Source organism: Branchiostoma floridae, chromosome 15, assembly GCF_000003815.2.
Source record: "Branchiostoma floridae strain S238N-H82 chromosome 15, Bfl_VNyyK, whole genome shotgun sequence".
Taxonomy (NCBI): Eukaryota; Metazoa; Chordata; class Leptocardii; order Amphioxiformes; family Branchiostomatidae; genus Branchiostoma; species Branchiostoma floridae.
Window position 1 is genome coordinate 9,450,367 of NC_049993.1, and position 19,194 is coordinate 9,469,560.

Genomic DNA, 19,194 nt, shown 5'->3' on the forward strand with positions numbered 1-19,194 from the left:
TTTTCTAATATCTCTATGACTAATGTTGAACTTTGTTCTCACTTTACATTCAATTGCATTTTATCTAACAAACTTCCTTTTGGGCGAAATATATAAGAAAAAAAGTTTAGAAATGCTTCCTCTTCCTCAAAATTTGGTAAATAGACTATCCTGTTCAGTACGAATATGACACTAACACCTAGGACTGAATAACTTTTGAAATTCATAGCTACTGTTTTAGATGAGACGTGTGGCGTTGGTAATGGTTCTAGCTTGGGCGCCATGAGCCAGAGGCCGTATGACAAATTAAACCGGCAGTTCCTTGATCAGAAAACATTTGTTCCTCTTTATCTATTTGCTTACAAAATGTATGATGTACATGTACTTAACAAATATTATATGATCGTATGTGAGACATTCCAAGACCAATTTCAGACACCTGATGATCATGCCCAAATCTTAGCTGTTAGTAACCACCCATAACTGACGACAATATTTTATCACATACAGTACTTGTGTTAACAATAGTATAGTAAAGAGGCTACTGCTCTAATTTTTCACCTCATATTCGCTTGCAGAAAACTATACACTGAATAGAAGTATTAAGTTAACGTACTCACCTGTAAACCCAAAGAAGAAACACACCACGATCAGGAAGAAAACGTCCCCGGCCATGTTTATTTTTTTCATAATCGTTTCCTCCTGTGCACTACTGTCAAGTTTGAAAACTTGTATCCGTCCTCTGGCAAAAGTAGTTCCCTGCCATTATCTATTATCGCCATTTCTGTGGCTATTTGATCTCGGTACATAATCTATATCGACCAGTCTTGTTATATGGGGCAGATTGGTAAGCTATGTATGTGTGATCTTGTTGTTCCTTAGTTCTTGTAGCCAATAATGACATTCGTGAGGTCCACCGTAATAAGTCATAGACAACCGAAGCACTTCGTCATGTGCACACATATCACTACGCACGACTTCGACGTATCATTAAGACCATAGTTCAGGGTCGTTGGACAGCCTGGCTTACTCTTGTGTGTAGATAACCCTTCTTAGCACGGTTGAACAACTTTGATCTTAAATATAAGACTTAAATTAACCCAAGAAATCTAGATATGTTTGTGACTTCGATGTCGTTGGTGTAATGTGCTGATACCTCATGACCCCAACAGGTCAGACGGAAATATCCCACCTAGCTTTAGGCTTTGTTTACATCGAGAGGTTGTCCTGAAGGTGTAAATACTTGAACATTTTGAACCATTGATACAGCTGCAAAGACCATGGCATGGAGTACAACTGAGTGGCACAGAATGACGAGAATGTCATAACTTGTCAATGAACAATGTCAGGTCACCGGCATGATGAATTACCATTTTCACGTATTTGTCATATCAGCACATCATTTGTATATGGTCAAAGAGGTTTGTCATACATGTCAACAACAACACAACAACAACAACAAAAACATATATGTGAGAGACAGACTTCAAACATCGTCTCCGCCTCTGTTAAGATCAACAGAAGCCCTGTGTGCCTGTTCTTTGTGTGGGTCACAATAGAAACTGGTTGACGGGAGAGCGCAGCCAGTATACGGGTGATTAAGTCTGATTAGCCGGCTGTCACGTGGCGTTTTAGAGATGACTGATATTCTTTCTACTGAGGCGGCAACCACTGAACGATCATTAATGAGGGGGCAAACATCTCTTTAGTGTCAAATTTTATGTGTATTGCTGTCCTTTAAATCATAATTTCGCATCATTATACTACTACTTCTAAAGTCATAGGTCATACAAATCCAATTTTGATCGCTCAGCAGTCGCCCAGTGATTGTCCAGTGGTAGGAAACCTTTAATCTGGAACCAGATCCACGGTGCGTAATGTATAGTATCAAACTTCCTCCGGTGCCCGTTTGACTCCCTTGGCCGGCTACACTCCTTGGCCAGCTTTGATACTATCTTATGGCACCGTAGGATCTGCTTGGAGATTAGGAAACCTTAAGGTTCCGTGATTTTTCTGCAAGGTATTCAGTCCGAATGGGATACATACTTGTAGTGATAATGTACACCATATAAGGAACATGTTCTGAATCCTTCTATCGGCGTTTCTGGACCAAATGTTCTTCAAAGGTTCCCCTTTCTTACGTCATTGACACAACAAAAGCCCACAAGAGACACAAGCATAAAATACATCAGTGTCCATAGCTATCCCAGGGAGCTTTTAGTAAAAGCTCTTGTTTCTACAAATCCAACATTATTTAGTCATCAACAACTTTATCGACACGTGTGATATCAACAAACTGTGATAGGAGGCGCTCTTGCCCTGTCAGGGCATGAATATGCCCCAAAGAAATATGATTTGTATCATGAAGTACACATAGAGCATCACAATTACGTGCATTGGTCTTGGCATTCATTTTCTGCTCACGGAATTTCAGTTGACCATACACTATGTACAACCGAACGAAAAAAAAGCACAAACGACATACTAACTTATTACTCATGGTGTATTTTCAGTTCTTTCAAGCATTGTCTACCAAAACGTTATCTGCAGACACTCGTCAATTATCTCATTTCCCAGAAGGATGCCTCCGTCTATATATGATGATGATGTTGATTTTCAAATGCATAGCAGCGTCAGCGATTCCTAAAGTATGTGGGAGTAATGACTTTATAGAGATTCCATATGTTTTAATATAACTTCTTGGCTCCTCCCCAACTAGCGTACGTTGACGAATGTGGGGCTATCTAACGCCCACCAGTGCATAACGGATGACACAGAAAACACAACAAAAGAGTCGGAACAGACCGGCGGGGAAGGCAGAGTAGGACGGCTCCGGCAGGCGTCACCGCCTAGATTGCAGGTGACTACATACGCTTTGTCTGCATATGTATAAACTAGCTTTTCAGCTGTTAGTCATCCTTTCTTGGCACAGCACAAATAAGACGTTTTTCTCTCAACTTCTAGGAAACACCAGTCGCAGGTGAGGTTTTCATCTTACCTTTTATACCTTATTCCCACGTGAATTCGTTGTTATGGTAGTACCGGTTACAATGCGGGCGTTGGTTGCGCCAAACAGAGATTCAGACAACGTTTTACGAAGTTGATAGTACCTCCTTAGTGTTACACTGACACGGTCTTGGAAAATATGATGTGGACTAAAAAGTTAACGTTATATTTCGTAGTCTAAAATGTCAATTTAGTATTGCAGGGTTTAATGTGATACCTAGATGTTGCATCATTCACGGATTATGCCGGTATGTGAAGTGGCAACAAGATTTAGGTTGCTACATTTTTATATGGTTCAGTTCTTTTCTGCCAAAACCTTGCTTCCAACATTTTCTCCTCGTGGCATATTCCTCCCATGACACATTTACAGTAGAGTATATTCTACGATGTTAACATCTGTGTTATGTTGTCTATGAACTAAGTATTCGTTTTAGATTGATGCAAATGTAGTTTAACGTACTCACGTTCGTTTTGGAGGATCGCTAAACGAGTCTCGTATAGTGGGAGGGGGGCATCAACTATTGAAGCATTCATATGATAAGCAGTGCATCCTTAACCTATTTTGTGCTATGCGCAGCACTGTGGTATACCCTTTTCCGTGGCAATTTAGATGAAATACCACTTTCCTTCGTTTCTCTCTTTTTGGTTGTCTTCTAGCAAACCTCGCATGTTAGTTTCTATACCTATACCTATGCCTATACTGATAGGGATTTTGTGTCTACTCTCGACTAAATGGCTTAGAATGGTTAGACCTAAGTCATTTAGTAATGCCTTTCACTACAAATGTTCAGTAACCAAAGTATTCAGGTTTCTGTTATTTCCATGTCATCTTGTATGTATGCATTTTTTTTTAATGTGTTCATGTTACTTACAGTCCATAAGATACCATGTCACAAAACATGGCACAACTACCACTGGCCGATCTGAAGCGGCATTTCCTGACGTGTCCCATCTGCTTGGACACGTTCTGCTCACCCAAGATCCTGCCCTGCGTCCACACCTTCTGTGCGCCCTGTCTAATCAAACATGCCAACGGTAGGCTAGGTTTTCTGTCTTTGGAATAAATTTTCATTTAAATTTTCATGGAATAAATTTTTTTTCTATAACTATTCCACAATACTCTGCCTGGCACAGTGGTGATTAATATTGCTCCCGCTGTTAAGTCTTGCTGTGCCAGGCTGGAGGCCTTATCCACCTTAGCCAGGGACCTCAGCCCTCTACAACTCAGATGTAGATGTACATAAATAATACAAAATACATGTAAGCTACGCTTAGATTACCTTGTTATACGTTAAATGATAAAACGACGGTTTAAGTTTCCCTTATTCGTTATTCTAATAACATCTCTTGTTTGTTTCTTCGTTTGTTGGAATTCAATACTTACTAGTACTTAAGAGTTCTGATTTGGGGGTTCATTGCCGCATTTGCCGCATGAAATCCGTCATTTCTGTGACTGTGGCTGGAATAGATTTAACTCTGCTATCATTTTTACATGGATAATAAGTGGTGTCTGTGTTACTGTTAAAGGCTCTGCTTTTCTTCATTCGAAATAATTTTTGTCAATCTCTCAACCCGTACGACTGTAGCAGATTGTATCCTAATCGATTGTCGATGTCCTTTGTTTAAGGAAGGACGCGTTTTCCATGTCCCGAGTGCCGTCAGGAAACCCCCATGCCCAGCAATGGAATATCCGGTCTCCAGGACAACCATTACGTCACAAGTCTGTACGAATGGGCATCCAGTGCAGACGATAGAATGGAATATCTTCCTCAACCAAGGAGCGATACCTCTTTAGGTAAATGCAATCGCCACACAGACGTCGACCTCAGCTACTACTGTTTAGAGTGTGAGACCGAGGTGTGTGAGTGCTGTATACCAGAGCAACACTTTTCACATAGAGAGAAGATCACCGTGGTCGAAAACAGGGGCAAGTTTGATTCAGTTCTACTGGTCTCGTTTGAAGCAACCATGAAAAAGCTTACCAACCAGTTGTCACTGTTAGAACAAGAAGAAAAGAGAGAGTGCGAACAGAGGAAGGTGGCGGCGGCGAGGGAGATAGAAAGCGCTGGGAGGAAACTCGTGGAACAGATCAACCTGCAAGTCTACCAGTTGATCCAGCAGCTCCAAGCTCTGCATCAAGACTCGCTATTAGGCATCGTGGAAGACAAGGAGACCATTCACAACTATCTGATGAACATGCAACAGTGGAAGCAACAGGCAGAAACACTACTGAGAAGACCCACTCGGCTTGATGAAGTTGAGCAAGTACAGACAAAGATGCGATCTTTGCTCGACGATGCTGCAAAGTGCGAAGGTCTTGGAAGCAACAGAAGACCAGCCAAGTACACATTTATAAGAGAAGAGTTAGACTATCGACTCGTTAGTATAGGTAGAATAGTGGAAGATTGTGACATAGGTGAAGGAAACGAAAACCAACAGAGTGCCTCAATGATAAGGTTTGGGAGGGAAGGTAGTGGGGAGGGCGAGTTTCGGTATCCAAGCGGTGTTACAATATCTGACGAGGGAACGATATTCGTACTAGATGCGGACAACTCGCGGGTCCAAATCTTCGACTCAGATGGAAAATTTCTCAGGACGTTTACCGTTCTTTGCCCCGAGATTAACAGCAATAACACCCGATTGGAGGGGATAGCCATGGCGTTGGATGGGAATCTGTTCCTAACTGACCAAACGCACAAATCGGTGGTGATAGTCAATCAACATGGCGAGCTGCAGGACATCAAGAGACTGGACATGGCGGCGCACCCAGCAGGCATTGCGTTTGACCCTCGCACATGGAACCTTCTTGTCAGTGACGTCAGCAAACACTGTGTAATCGTCATGAACCCCATGGGTGCGCTGCGTCACACGTTTGGGTCACTAGGTGCCTTAGATAGACAGTTTAACCAGCCGCTATACTTGACAGTTAACGCCAGGGGCGAGATCATTGTGTCGGACTTCTTCAACCATTCGGTGAAGGTGTTTGATAGTGAGGGCGTTTTTCTCTTCAAATTTGGCAGTTCGGGTACCGGTGACGGGCAGCTAAGCCTACCGGCAGGAGTTTGTACTGATGCGAGCGGGAACATCATCGTAGCAGACCGCGGCAATAGTCGGGTGTCGCTGTTCGATGCGGGCGGACACTTCCTGAAGCATGTAGCGACCAAACAAGACGGATTGAGGGCTCCTGTTGCCGTGGCTGTGTCCAAGAAAGGCGCTCTCGTCATCACAGACGGATCAAACAGCAGTGTCACTATAGTAAAGAACTTCATATGTCACTAAAGTGAAACCCAAAAACTTGGTGTCATAGTCTAATAACTTATGTTTTGTTATAGAAGCTTAGTTTCAATTGATTTGTTTTATTACTTGCGTTATATCCAGTAGTATAATATTCGTAGCAACAACTGAGAACGAAAATATGCACAATTCTTATAACTTGTTTGTAAGATTTATAAGATTTCAGATGCCCAATTAAATAGATGCGGTGTATAAGAGATAAGAGTGACAGACGGCGATTCGTTGTGGATATATTATTTCAATTTCTGAAAGTACTAGAACATAGAAATATACAGTGGAAATATACAGCATTCGGGATTTTGGTGAGATTTCTATTAAAAGAATCAAGAAAATTAACTGGAGTCTGTTGTAAAGTCTTTACAATTCAGCGTCGATCAATTTCAAGTCATAATTTCTTAATATTGAACCGATCACTTATCACTTGTTTCATTTGCTGTGAATACTGAAATATCTAAAGGTCTATAAATTCAACAAGGCTGAGTTGACATAGCCTCCATAGCAGGCTTTCTGGGGCCTTTTTTTGGCTCATAATACACTTTTGCTAGCCATTTCTATTTGTACTCGGTCGCTGATTGCTTTCGGAGGCCGGCAATCAGAAAACGCCAGCAATCAGTAGAAATGGCCAGCAATAGTGTATTATGAGCCAAAAAAAAGGCCCTATAAAGCCTGCTATGGAGGCTAGAGTTGACACAAGTACGAGATGCTCGGCGTTGTCCCTTCACGTAGCCTGCAGCTGACGTCTATCTGATCACTTCTACCTCCGTATCCGTCTTTGGCCCCATTTTGTTGAGCTCCACAACCTTAAGAGAGTAACATAAAACAATATGTTATAATGATTAACATAAGGAAAGTGGTTTTACTACAAAGTCATTTTATGCCTAGTTACTATGAGAGCCACATGCAAGAAAGGAAATGATTTCACGATAAGAATGTTACTTCCGATTTTGAAATAGAAACTGCCATATAAGATTTGCAAACTGTTAAAAATTGCAATTTACGAACACATTTTTTTCCGACTTATGGTATTGAATAGACTACGAAATTTTACCTGGTCTGTAAATTCTCTCAGTGCCCCTTTTGCGCCTGCGTAGTGGGAGACGAAGCAGGCTATTCTTTGCACCATACTGTCGCTGTCATCTGCGCATGCGCTAACACCAGTTCTCCGCATGCACTCCACATCAGATACGTCATGTCCTGTGACGTGTAAACATTTTGATTATTTTCATTATTTGCGTCAGAGAGTTCCAAAGTTCCGAGCAAAAATACATCATAGTAAGAATGTAGTAAGAAATGCTTATGCAATGAATGGTAGAGAGAATGCACGGGAATGGATGGTGCCCTCTAACTGACTGGATCGCCCCAAAAACATCATTGTACAAAGCTGAAGGGAATATACAATGGCGTGAAAATTTAATAGATGAATAAATCGACATCCATAGACCGTACTTATCATCCTGTTATGAGCCTGAATCAAGCTAATGAATATGTTAAGACCACTTTACGTACCGACATACCCAACCTCCGCCCAGCTAAGTCCCAATTGTTGCCTGTAGGAGTCCAGTTCGTCCAGTTTATCCTGTGGAGAAGAAAGGGAAACAAAAGACATTTATTTCATGTAAGAGCCAAACACGCCACAGATCTTTCGAATCTGTGTCACATATACTATTTGCCATACGTTTAACTCGTCATTGACAAAAACCGAAATGTTTGAGAGCGTTGTTGGAGATGTTGAAGTTGATACAAATAAACACTTCTTGCTCACTGACCTTACAGTTTTGCCTTAGACTGAATTTTTCCCGTTCTGCTAGCGTGTTGAATACAGGGTCCTCTTCTTCTGATAGCAGCAAGACCTGTAGAGACAATCCACGAAAGAGTTCGTACAATGGTCAGAAGACAGGCAATTAGGCTTGGAATTGCTTCTTTTTTTTTGCTTTGGGCGTTGTTGTCGGGCTTTCTATTTCGTCAGACTTTCTTTCATTCGAAAAGCCAGAGCCAAACTGGCAGACTTCACTGGCTTGGTTGGAGCTAGGACCTGACAAAATAGAGAGCCCAGCAAAAAGAAGACGTCAAAAACAATTTGGAACCTGTAACCTCTGCTTGGAGTGTAGAAACAAGATACCACGGAATGCCCCTAAAAGTTTAGTTGCGAAACGTTAACGTTACATGTATAACGTGTTCAGTTGCCTTACATACGTGAATAGTTATACACCATTATAGCCATTCTTCAGTTATACTGATCGAGTTGTATGTATAAAGTTTCCGGTTAGAACTTTATCAACCTGGCTCTGTGGCTCAACAGATTAGTCTTGTCTCTTCAATCCCCGGGCTTTAGAACAGTACGGCAGGATGGTCAAACTTTAAGACGCATGTGGGTACAACTTCTTCACAGGAAGATATATGAGGTCTAAACAAGCACTATCAAATAGCTATCGCTATCAGGACATGGGGCTTCTGGGCGACCATGGTGGTTCGTGTGGCAGAAGAAGAGTAGCGCCGGACAAGTAAAGTCGTTGCCTAGAAGAATATGTCCTCATAATGTATATGTAACCAATATGTAGTTTCTACATCACATATGAGACTCAACTTTTCTACAACCTGCATATACATGTGCTAGATAAGTCTCTCTTTAATTTTTAAAGAAAGTAAGAAGACAATAGTTTCCAGTCCAACAGAGATACATCCTGTTAACAGAGTACACGCATGTTTACAGAGATTATCCGCCCAGCTACCTCCTTTGTCTCACCTGTACACCTGTCCTCCTGAGCATGCGCACCCCCACCACGTCCCGTGAATGGTACGTTCTCAGGTGCTGTCCGGCCGGGCCCTGAAGTGCTTCGGGAGAGAACAGGACTCCGTCTGCGTTCACGGCGAGTAACTTCAGACACTGGGCAGGAAAACATGCACAGAGTATGGTCAGGGCAGAGAGTATTAAAGTTGTCTTAAAAGCAGCGATGTAACGTTAGTTATTTCTACAGGCCACCGTTTCGGTTGTTGTCTGAAAACACCTAAACTTGCTGCTTGACACATTCGCGAACACACAGTGAAACAAATAAGGCAGTAATGAACGTAGACCCCAAGAATTTCAATGGTTTGGGGTCCAACAAATACATTTCTGTCAGATTTCTATACGGTAAGTCATGCAGATGATCTAGGGAAAACACAATTGGTAACAAAACGGCAGTTATCACCACACGTCTGCTTCTTGCTTATTGTGTCCTTCTTGTTTCAGATTGGTCGGTCCAATATCTCAGCATTTTGTCACGTTTTTCACTAATCTTTATTGTTTTGTTTTCCTATAGCAGTCCTTATATATATGATCCGCCAACCTGCCAAACTTCTGTGTTCAATCTGCCCCACACTAAATCTATCTAACAATTATGACTGATTTTTTTTTCGTATCCTCTGGGGAGACTTTCATCCATTTTTAATCGCGAAATGACGACCAATTGTGCAGGTAGTTGGAAACCTTTTGTGTAACTGACATTTCGTGAGAGGTCGGTTATTTCTACAAGTCCTGTGGGGAAAACACACAATATCCCTACGCTGTACAGAGACAAAGTTGTATAATACTGTCAACTCCTGACTGATAGTCATCTAAAATATTAAATAGCGTGTATAAAAACTGTACCAAAAACAGAGATCCATTCCTAGACTTGTGCTAGAATGATGTCAAGTCGGTTACATGTGTTTTTGGTTAAACATGACAATTTATTCATCTATTCAGTTTTATACATCCTCAAAACCTCAAAACTATGGCACAATTTGTAATCCTTTAAAACCAATGTTCACTGTTATTAGTATCTTTTAGTACATCCCTATCTTCCATCAACTTAGTGCAATGCCTAGAAGCAGTCAAATCAACAAACTTTTCATTCGGATCATGAATCATCATAGTCAGACAACTCGAGACGTTTTGGCAAAAGTTTTGACAGTGTAATCTTGTTTTGATTATTCCAGCAGCAACTGCTATGACGAATTGCACCTGAATGCATGTATACGTTGTAAGAATTTTGAGCCATGCAGCTTATGTTTGCTTGTAGTAAACGAGCTGAGATACAAACACACGGATTCAGAACTTACCTTCCAATGCGCAAAGTTGTATCCGACTGCAGACCCAATCTCTGTTTCTTCCCCCAACTCTACAGACGGCTCGTCACTGTCCTCTGGAAACATCGTGGTTCAAAGTCAAGATCTTGGCAATCTACAAGTTAGAGAAAAAAAGAAACAAGATGATAAAAATCATACTTTTGCCTTTGTGTCTTTCCTCGAAAGTTACGTAGATTATAGTCTTCTGAGTTTGGGACAAAATGATCTTGTGAAATGTGTGAACAACGCTTTTTTTCATTCCAGATGGTTCTTGTTGTGTTGACAAAAATGGCTTAGTCTCTGGCAGCCACACGTGAACATAACAGTCCATATAGAGCTATGGTATTGTTGATTAACATTTTTGGAACGAACATTGCTGCTAGCACTATATAGTAGCTGAACATGAAATCCATACGTTGATCACCACCCGTTTTAAACAGGAATGGAATGATGGGGGGGGGGTGGAAGTTAAAAAAAACACCCAGCCCCGACCCCCCTTTTCTGCTCCAAATCACCCCCACCCCCCTCCGACTTAAGTGGAGAACAATATAGTGGGAAAATCAGATTAAAACAAAAATCCTTAGAGGACCAATCTCACGGGCGGGTTGCTTACCACAGATAGTTGTCCGGATAGCAGTATGTAGTTTCCGACAAAACAGCCAAACGCTTTGCCCAAACTATTTTATGTACTAAACAGAATGTCATGTTGTTGAAGAGAGACTAGTGGGAGGAGCTAGGAGCGGTGCCCGGCAGTAATTAAAGAAAATGACCACTGTGGGACATTTTACCACGTTTTCTGTTTTTACGAATTATCATGTTTTGTTAAGTGGTTCCGTAATATAAGCCAGTTTGCTTGAGTGCGGCTACATTGTGTACTGAATTAACTTCATGTTGCAATAAAAGGTCTGACAATAGGTGACACGTGCAAAAATGTAACGTCATTGTACCAACAATTAATTCAGAACAATTAAAATCTATTCAAGCACATACAATACACCTACATCATATTAATGCCACTACTTTAGCTTCCGTAACAAAATTTCTCGAAACACAGCTATCTCGTTCTGAAATGCCCCCCGATTATCTTGAATTCTGTACTCTACATATGGTCACCGACTGGTACCGGGGCTTTACACTAGTCAACAGTTACCTTTAGCACAGTCTAACATTGGTCTCACACCTTAACTTGTGTTGCACTTGTAAGAGAGTCAAAATACCTGAAGAAGACGACCAGGCAGCCCTCTGTACGTAATCACCTATCGGGCTCTGTTGTCGGTGTCTGTGTAAACTATGGCTGCCATACTGTAATTCTCATAATTCATTGCTGCGTATGTGAAATTACGATATGATTCTTATACCATTTGGTAAAAAATAAGATTGAGTGTCAGATTCGAACCACCGCTACAGTCTTCCACGGAAAGCACTCGCGTAAGATGAAAGTTTTCTCAAGTTGATTTCAACTTTGATTTCATCTTTAGGAGAAAATAAGATGATTTACGGTGTATCCCGCAGGTGTGGTCATGACATGAATGTGAATGGGAGCACGATAGATGATAATAGGGGTCAATTCTTTATCGACTTGAGGCGTCTGCCCCAAACAGAGATACGCAATCACTGATATACTCATTGTTGCAAAGCACAACATTTTTGCAACGTATTTCAGCTTTTCGGTGTCGAATCTTTTATTGAATTTTCAATTCTAAGTAGCAGCTAAGTAGCAGTATCTGATTCTGCCAAATTAATTTCCAGGAGGGGGGGTAGTCTTTACAAACATTTTTAGCGAAGTATTCACAATGACAATGAATTAAACTAAGTAACAGAAGTAATACAGGATATACATGGTACTTGAAAGATAAACGAAAGATGAATATTCAGATCCAGTTCGTACGCGTTTTCGTTTGAACATGATAGTTTTGCCTGCCCGTGTAAGTTTGTGTATACATTTGTTTCATATACTAAACCCGAATCTCAGAGCAAAAACACAAACAGCTCGGATACCTGCAACACTGGCATCGTGTGATTCCTGATTGCAAGCTGTTTTTTTTAAATATTGTCACATGTTGATGGCAAATGTAAGGACAACTATCTCGGATTGCTTTGTTTTCGTGTTGGTGGGGTTCAGAAAAAGGAGAAAGGTTCTGTATCTGTGTGTGTGTGTCTCTCTCCCACTCTGTCTCTCTCTCTCTCTCTCTATCTCTCTCTCTCTCTCTATATATATATATATATATATATGTATATATATATATATATATATATATATATATATAGGTATATAGCCGCCCTTCGACGTAACACACGAGCTTCGCAGGCATGTAGGTTTGTGCATAAGACGATTTAAGTTTGACACTATCATTATTGCCACACATAAATGATGTAGAAAGTGCTCAAGTATGTCCCTGCTGTATATAAGGAGAATAGAGCAGTCGACGAGTCTGAGAGCTCTACAGTTCTGACATTTTCGCGAGCAATTTTCGCGTTCTTTCGATCACACCACGATCTTCAGAGATCGGCCAATGTTCACGGGTACCCGAGTCTCGTCAAAAGTGATGGGTACGTAGATTTGTTGGTGAAAATACTCTCGAGTGTCTGGGGATATCTAAACTCAGTGACCTCCCGGTGATCAGCACATGCGGCCGAAGTTCGTCGGCTGGGTAGCAGGGGATTTATGGCGTGCTTCAGTGTTTCCTAGCCAGCCAAACAATTTGGACGATCTAAAACGATAGAATTATCGGTGTCGTGACACGCTCAATTATCCCATGCATTATTGACGGACCATTTGTGTGCGCGGACTACAGTGGTAAGGGTTATTCGGCCAGCTGGTTAACACCCACAGCTTTCTGTCATCATCTTGTGACAAGTATCAAAGCACTAGCAAGGAGCTTATATAAGCTCCTTGGCACTAGTAAACGACACAAATGGCGCTTTAATACCTTCCAGAAGTGTTTTGGGCTGTTTGTGGGCTGTCAGGTCTTCATTTCTGGTACCATACATTGCCAAGCAGGTATCCTTCTGTAAATATTCGTTTGTTTACTCTTCTACCAAGGAGCTTTTATCATAAAAGCTCCTTGCTTCTATCAAGAAAAGAATTTGTTTCAGTTTTAGTTTGTTTGTTCTGGGTGTCAAATACAGAAAAATCGTCTCTATCTGTGTTTTAAGATTGTATATCGTTATCAAGAAAACTTCGACAGAACATGCTTCAGTCAAGTCTCAGTATTATCATTAATCTGCGCTATGAATTTTCTTTCTACACAACAGCTTTTGCAGTACAGAATTGTATGTACACCAGAAATAGCGTTTCTCGTGAACTGACAATTTTAGCATGTTTATCTATGCTATGTATACAGGTCTAGTTCTGAAGGAAGTACAGACTACAGTGTATTTTAATTCCATCAAGAACCCGACAAGACTAACATTTACAATTTGTATAAAAATCTTCGTCTCGGTCGGCTACTTCTGGACAAGCCCCGTGTGGATACCGTTGGCCCAGTGTAAACAACATGGATACAAAAAATAACAACATAGAGACAACCAACGCCAGGATATGCGACGCACCGCCACGTGCTACACGGTGGTAGAGTGGGATGTATCCGAGCAGGTGGTGTGTCTGTCCCGGCCGGCCAGGTCATACACAAGATTTACTACATAAAAATTTTAGATAGACATTCTTTCAGGGCGACATTTTGTAAGTTGATGACTCGAATACCCATGTTGTGTCAAAAGTCCTACTTACATGCGTAACAGGTTGGGGTTGAATGAAATGTTGTTTTGGACAAATATCTCCAGACTATTTCGAAAAGTCTCCAGATTGTTTTAGGGAATTTTGCTACTGAAAGGTTTGGCCGGCCCTCCATATGGGGAACATTGACCTGTACAGAGGAGGGCTGGCCATAGACAACACTACCCGCATCTGCTGAACTTCCGAATTACAAGAGAGCAGATCTAGACACAGCTACAGAACTGGACTCAAAGGAAGGTTTAGGGTGGGATGAGAGGAGGAATTGGGGCATGTCTTTCAAAACTTCGCTTTTGAGTTCAGCAGGGTGTTCCCACATCACCCATAGGAAAGGATTAACCTGCCCAAACACGGAAGGTGACTATTCTTCGCACCAGTTAGTCAGCTGTCGGGAGGTTACAAAACCAATTTGAGGGGCGATGTCAAAAAACTCGTCTTGCTATGTGTTGTTTGATATCTTGTGAACAAATACCCGTCTTGGTGTGCACATCACCCCTCATTTATGCCGAAAATGTTCATGATGAAGTAAGTATCTATTACGTATTAGTAATGCATGGGTTTAGTGAGTTATCCAAACACACCTCGCGTAACTCACCACAAGTCAAATTTTGCAAAACGGTTGTTGATTGTGATATCATGATAGAACTATTGGAAAATAACACTCCCTTCTGGAGTTAAGTACCCCTTTCAATGGCAGAAATACTATTTAGGGATTTTGTTTTTATAGATACAAACATAGCGATGAGTTGTAAAGATTGTTTATGTTTGCTAATAATAATAAACAAAATATTATTTCGTAATTAAAACTTACATTTTCACTAAGGATCATTCGTTTTTCTTATTAGGTTTGTTACAGCAATGGAAAGCCCTAAACCAGTAGAGGCTTATTAATTGGCATGTTAGTGGTTGCGTCAGAGAATGCATGTTGAAAAAATGTTATCAAATCTTTGGGAATGCTATATACATGTACATAACAATGGTTGAAGCGCCCCCTCTTGGCCAATATGAGTACTTCATCGCTACCTATGATTTCTAGATCCAAATCTATTAGAATGTTTTCAGTGCGATTTCTGTCAGCATTGCACTAGTCTTACTCGCGGCGACCTCATTTCAATGCCCTTGCTCAAGCCTCTTAAACAATAAAAATAAGTTACAATACTTACTTACCTTTCTATAAAGACAAAAGTTGGGCTGATGGTCTCAGAAGCGACTCCCTTTGCCGACCCCACGTACGTTCCGACAGAAAGGACGGATGTGTTCTTTTGACGCGCCAATTATAAACCGGTCTTTCTAGGTATGACATAGCCGGCTGCTAGCGCTATTAGGGGCTTATCCATTTAATCACCGGCCCTGGGCCTCATTGGGGGTACAGCAGTACTTTTGTAGTTCTTTTACTATAATATGATCTGAATGAATGTGTCAATTATCTAAAAAGAGGGAACGTTATGTTGGGAACGTTATGTTATAAATTTCATTTCACCTCAGGTATGAAGCTACCGGACACAGACCAAAGAAATGTAAAAGAGACATTGTTGAATTGTTGTTGTTGTTCATGTCTTGACGAATGTGCGATGTTTATGTTCCATAACGCGGAGATTACGATGACCAACATAATGTTACATATTTGGGGACGACTTTTACACGTCACAAAAGAGACACGAAAAGATCGAACAAAAGCCTAGGACAGTTGGTGTCATGACACAGTTGTTCAAACATTTGTAACATCTTCAGGAGCGAACCATTTTTTCTCCATGGGGGACGCAAGGTCACCGATAGGGAACGTTTGCTATATACGAATCAGCTGCTGACGAATATCGACATCACTTCTCTGGTCTTGGCCCACCCGTTGCGAAGTGCCAATTAAGGTGTGTCATAAATTGCCAATAAACCATAGAGGTTCCTGTCTTTTTTTTAGAAAAAGAACAGAAATATGCACTTTTTTTTAATAACTCCGACAGCAAATTAGATAGATAATGTAATAGAAAGCAAACAAGCATTGTCTATTATAAGAAAGTCAGTGTTGGCGAATCAAAAAACATAAAATATGCATTCCCCTTCAATCACAATGGAACATTCCTACACATCTTAAAACCTGTTCGACAAGTCTTCAGGGGAAAGGGGTTGACAAATATGGCAGCGGCCAACGTAGACAATATTTGCCACATAGTGTTTTGTTGGGTGTGTTCACAGACATTCGTGTCAAAATAGCCTTCTGAGAGAACTGTCGTTTGTCAGTTGGCTCACCTGCCGTTGTCATGGTAACGGCTACCTGTACAGGTATGTACTAGTATCTTTCACCCTCTGTGTCTCAAGTGTTTGTTGTTGGTTTCTGATTCGTCTCAATAGCGAGTTAAAGATAGTTAAACATCTCTGCCAACTACATGTGTATGTAGTACTGACATGCCCATGTCCACGTCCATGACAGCAAAATGAGGACATTCTTGTAACAGTAGTGGATATGTCATTAAAATCCGTCTGCCTATCGTATGACAAGAAAATGTTGTCGCCAAGTCTTAGCGATGGTCATTTGTGTTATTATATACTAGTAGTCTCAATGAATAACGATCTTGCTAATCGTAAAGGCGGCATCTATGGGTTTTTTTTTTCGGAATAACAAGCACTGTACACCGCTGAAGGTCAGACATCCAGGTAATAAGATACGCCAAAATACGCCAAAATTGGAGCTACTCAAGCAACTGGATATGGTTTTGAAAACGGTCAGACGTTTTAAACAGCGCTCACTATCTTTTGTCAGTGATACAGAGTAGATCTGATGCAGAGTAGGTAAATAATTTTACAATTTGACTCACAAACGTTAGGCCAACTCCATCAATTTACGGTTTTAATGATTTCAGGTGAATCTAGGGGGTAAAAAAATCTAAATATTTATCGCTGGCATTAGATGGTATGATTCATTCTATGCTACGCTGACAGACAAGTTAGACACCCTTTGTACACATGATCTGTAATTATACTACAGTATACATTGTTACAACGATGTCCAATAATGGCACAGAACGTTGTCTTAGACTATAACTATTGTCTGCTGTCCCGATAACGTACTTGGTGAAATAATTTTACACTGTATACCAAGCGGGATAATGTATTCAGCGCTGCCTACCATTAGTTAAATCAAGGAGGTTACATTATTTTCGTGTCGAATAGTGCAGTAATGTCAGTTATCTTATTTAATTGTCTGTGAATGATAGGTCACACTACAGTAGCCCAAGGGGGCCAAATCACGCGATGACCTGTATTCATGTGTGTTGCCCGTGCGAAGGGAGGTTTTGTTTGCTGTGTGACTTTGTCCAGGATCTATATATATATTTATATTTATATAGGCACGTTTCACCGAAAGTGAATGCAATAGATCAACAGATAAAATGTTACATGTTGTACTGAAAAAGTATTCACAATCATTTGACTGGAAATGGCTATTATTTGCCTAATGACGGTTACTCAAGCGTCTGGATATGATTTTGGAAACGGCCAGACGTTTCAGGTAGCATCCATTACCTTCCATCGGTTACTATGATAATAGCCGAGCGGTTTCCTGAGTGGTAAATAATGGGACACCATACTTGTGACATGAATTTAAGGTAACCATCGGTATACATATTTGATCTAAATTTTGGACTTGGTTGCATAATTGATGAGGATTTATCAGGAAGACACTCGCAATCTAATAGAAGGGAGAATACTTAATATTTCGCAAAGGTATGAGATTTTAGTATATTTTGGCGTAGAAACAACCTGGTCTAGAAGTGAGCTCTAGATTAGACAATTAGTTATATTTTTCTGTATTTCTAGCGATATCCTTTTTTGGTCAAATCTGTTGATCTAAAACTCGCCTAACTCTTTTAGAAATATGTGACTTTCTTCTATTATTAGAGACTTTCGATGCGCTTTAGAGGGCTTTTCAGGAGACAAGGCTTAAGTCATGCACGCAGCCAGTGTGACGTCGCATTTGACCTTTGTTGTATCTTGTTGTCACACGCTTTGGGTTCAATACGTGGACGCTTTAGTATCAGACAAAAGAGATGATTTTATTCGACGATATGTTCTTCTGACCAAGATAAATCATTGGCTTGACTTATTTAGTTGTAAATGTCCATGCCAAGGACAAAGCTTCTAAATGATATTCATTCGAGGGTAAGCCAATAAACATGTAAGGTTGGGGCGAGCCGTGATAGTGATATTATTAGTGGAGACTTCAGAGAAGTCATACTCGGTGTGTTCATTGAAGTGCCGGCGACATTTAACGTTTACATAACATTTTGTCTTATCTGAAAAAAACACATCTGTGTAATCTTTAAATCAACTGTAAACAATTGATTCCTAGATTACGTAGATGTTTTCAGAAAAGATCAAATTTTTACGCGAATGATAGAGGAAACTTCATTCAACTGACATTTTAAACGTTTCCTTATCTGGAAAATTTCACAAAAACGTATAGGAAGGAAACTTTGTACACTCAAAGAAGTATATATCAAAAGACTTCTAAGTGCCAAGTTTCGCTCTTTTAGGGAATATTGAGAACTGCCCTTGAACATCTAATTATGATATAACCCAAACTTTTGTCACTTTCAGAGCCGATGTTATAGCCACGCAGCTCGACATGTTGGTGATACGTCCGAATATACGGTTTTTGGTGGTCCTGGTGGCTTTCGTCGGCTGCCTGCTCTTCTCTGTTCATCTGGTCTTCTTCGAGAGTAAAGTGGACAGGAACGTGGACGAGAACCTGGTGCCGAGAGACGTCAGCATTTTGGACTTGTTTCCCTCAGACGACGATGGAAGTGAGTGAGCCATTTTAACTTTCTGTTATCATATTTAGATGGTTATACTGAAATAAAACTAAATACAAGTCACGAGACCATTCATTATGATAACCCACAAAGAATCACACAAGATGTATAAAAATTCAACTATTAGATGCATATACTGTCTGTTTTGACTGCTGAGTATGATATTTGAATATTTGAACATTGAAATGCGACAAGTTATTCAGTTTGCTTGTGAGCTACCGAATGTACAGCAAAAGTTAGCACAAATCAACAAAAAAAACATCGAACATTTCTTAAACAATTTTAACATTC

At 40.6% G+C, this 19,194-nt stretch overlaps 3 protein-coding genes across 4 annotated transcripts in view; 2 read left to right on the forward strand and 1 right to left on the reverse strand.

Annotated features, from left to right (window-relative positions):
• Positions 1-2,680: 2,680 nt before the first annotated feature.
• Positions 2,681-6,615, forward strand: LOC118431399 (tripartite motif-containing protein 3-like). The gene is made up of 3 exons (XM_035842597.1): positions 2,681-2,959; positions 3,860-4,020; positions 4,613-6,615. Exons 2-3 carry the CDS (start codon positions 3,873-3,875, stop codon positions 6,262-6,264), a joined length of 1,800 nt encoding a protein of 599 aa, XP_035698490.1. The 5' UTR covers positions 2,681-2,959; positions 3,860-3,872; the 3' UTR covers positions 6,265-6,615.
• Positions 6,616-6,879: 264 nt separating this feature from the next.
• Positions 6,880-15,372, reverse strand: LOC118431440 (N-acylneuraminate cytidylyltransferase-like). Of its 2 annotated transcripts, none has more exons than XM_035842679.1 (7): positions 15,266-15,372; positions 10,360-10,480; positions 9,023-9,163; positions 8,046-8,129; positions 7,786-7,855; positions 7,328-7,473; positions 6,880-7,079 (listed from the first exon to the last, which is right to left on the reverse strand). In XM_035842679.1, exons 2-7 carry the CDS (start codon positions 10,450-10,452, stop codon positions 7,020-7,022), a joined length of 594 nt encoding a protein of 197 aa, XP_035698572.1. In that variant the 5' UTR covers positions 10,453-10,480; positions 15,266-15,372; the 3' UTR covers positions 6,880-7,019. The 2 variants fall into 2 exon arrangements, with proteins under 2 accessions (XP_035698572.1, XP_035698571.1); XM_035842678.1 differs by lacking the exon at positions 15,266-15,372 and adding an exon at positions 11,583-11,705 and having other exon boundaries at positions 6,881-7,079.
• Positions 15,373-16,204: 832 nt separating this feature from the next.
• The window catches only part of LOC118431407 (alpha-N-acetylgalactosaminide alpha-2,6-sialyltransferase 1-like), a gene marked incomplete in the record, with an annotated part of 9,359 nt that continues 6,369 nt past the window's right edge, over positions 16,205-19,194 (forward strand). The window contains 2 exon segments of the mRNA XM_035842615.1: positions 16,205-16,375; positions 18,689-18,837. Of these exon segments, the coding sequence (XP_035698508.1) occupies positions 18,717-18,837 (121 nt within the window).

Excerpts from the sequence above, each read along its gene's own strand:
- LOC118431399 (XM_035842597.1), top strand. The coding sequence starts at position 3,873 with ATGTCACAAAACATGGCACAACTACCACTGGCCGATCTGAAGCGGCAT. Across the intron at positions 4,021-4,612 it reads TCTAATCAAACATGCCAACG|GAAGGACGCGTTTTCCATGT; the intron begins GTAGGCTAGGTT and ends CCTTTGTTTAAG.
- LOC118431440 (XM_035842679.1), bottom strand. The coding sequence starts at position 10,452 with ATGTTTCCAGAGGACAGTGACGAGCCGTCTGTAGAGTTGGGGGAAGAA. Across the intron at positions 9,164-10,359 it reads ACAACTTTGCGCATTGGAAG|TGTCTGAAGTTACTCGCCGT; the intron begins GTAAGTTCTGAA and ends TTTCCTGCCCAG. Across the intron at positions 7,474-7,785 it reads GGCGGAGGTTGGGTATGTCG|GACATGACGTATCTGATGTG; the intron begins GTACGTAAAGTG and ends TACACGTCACAG.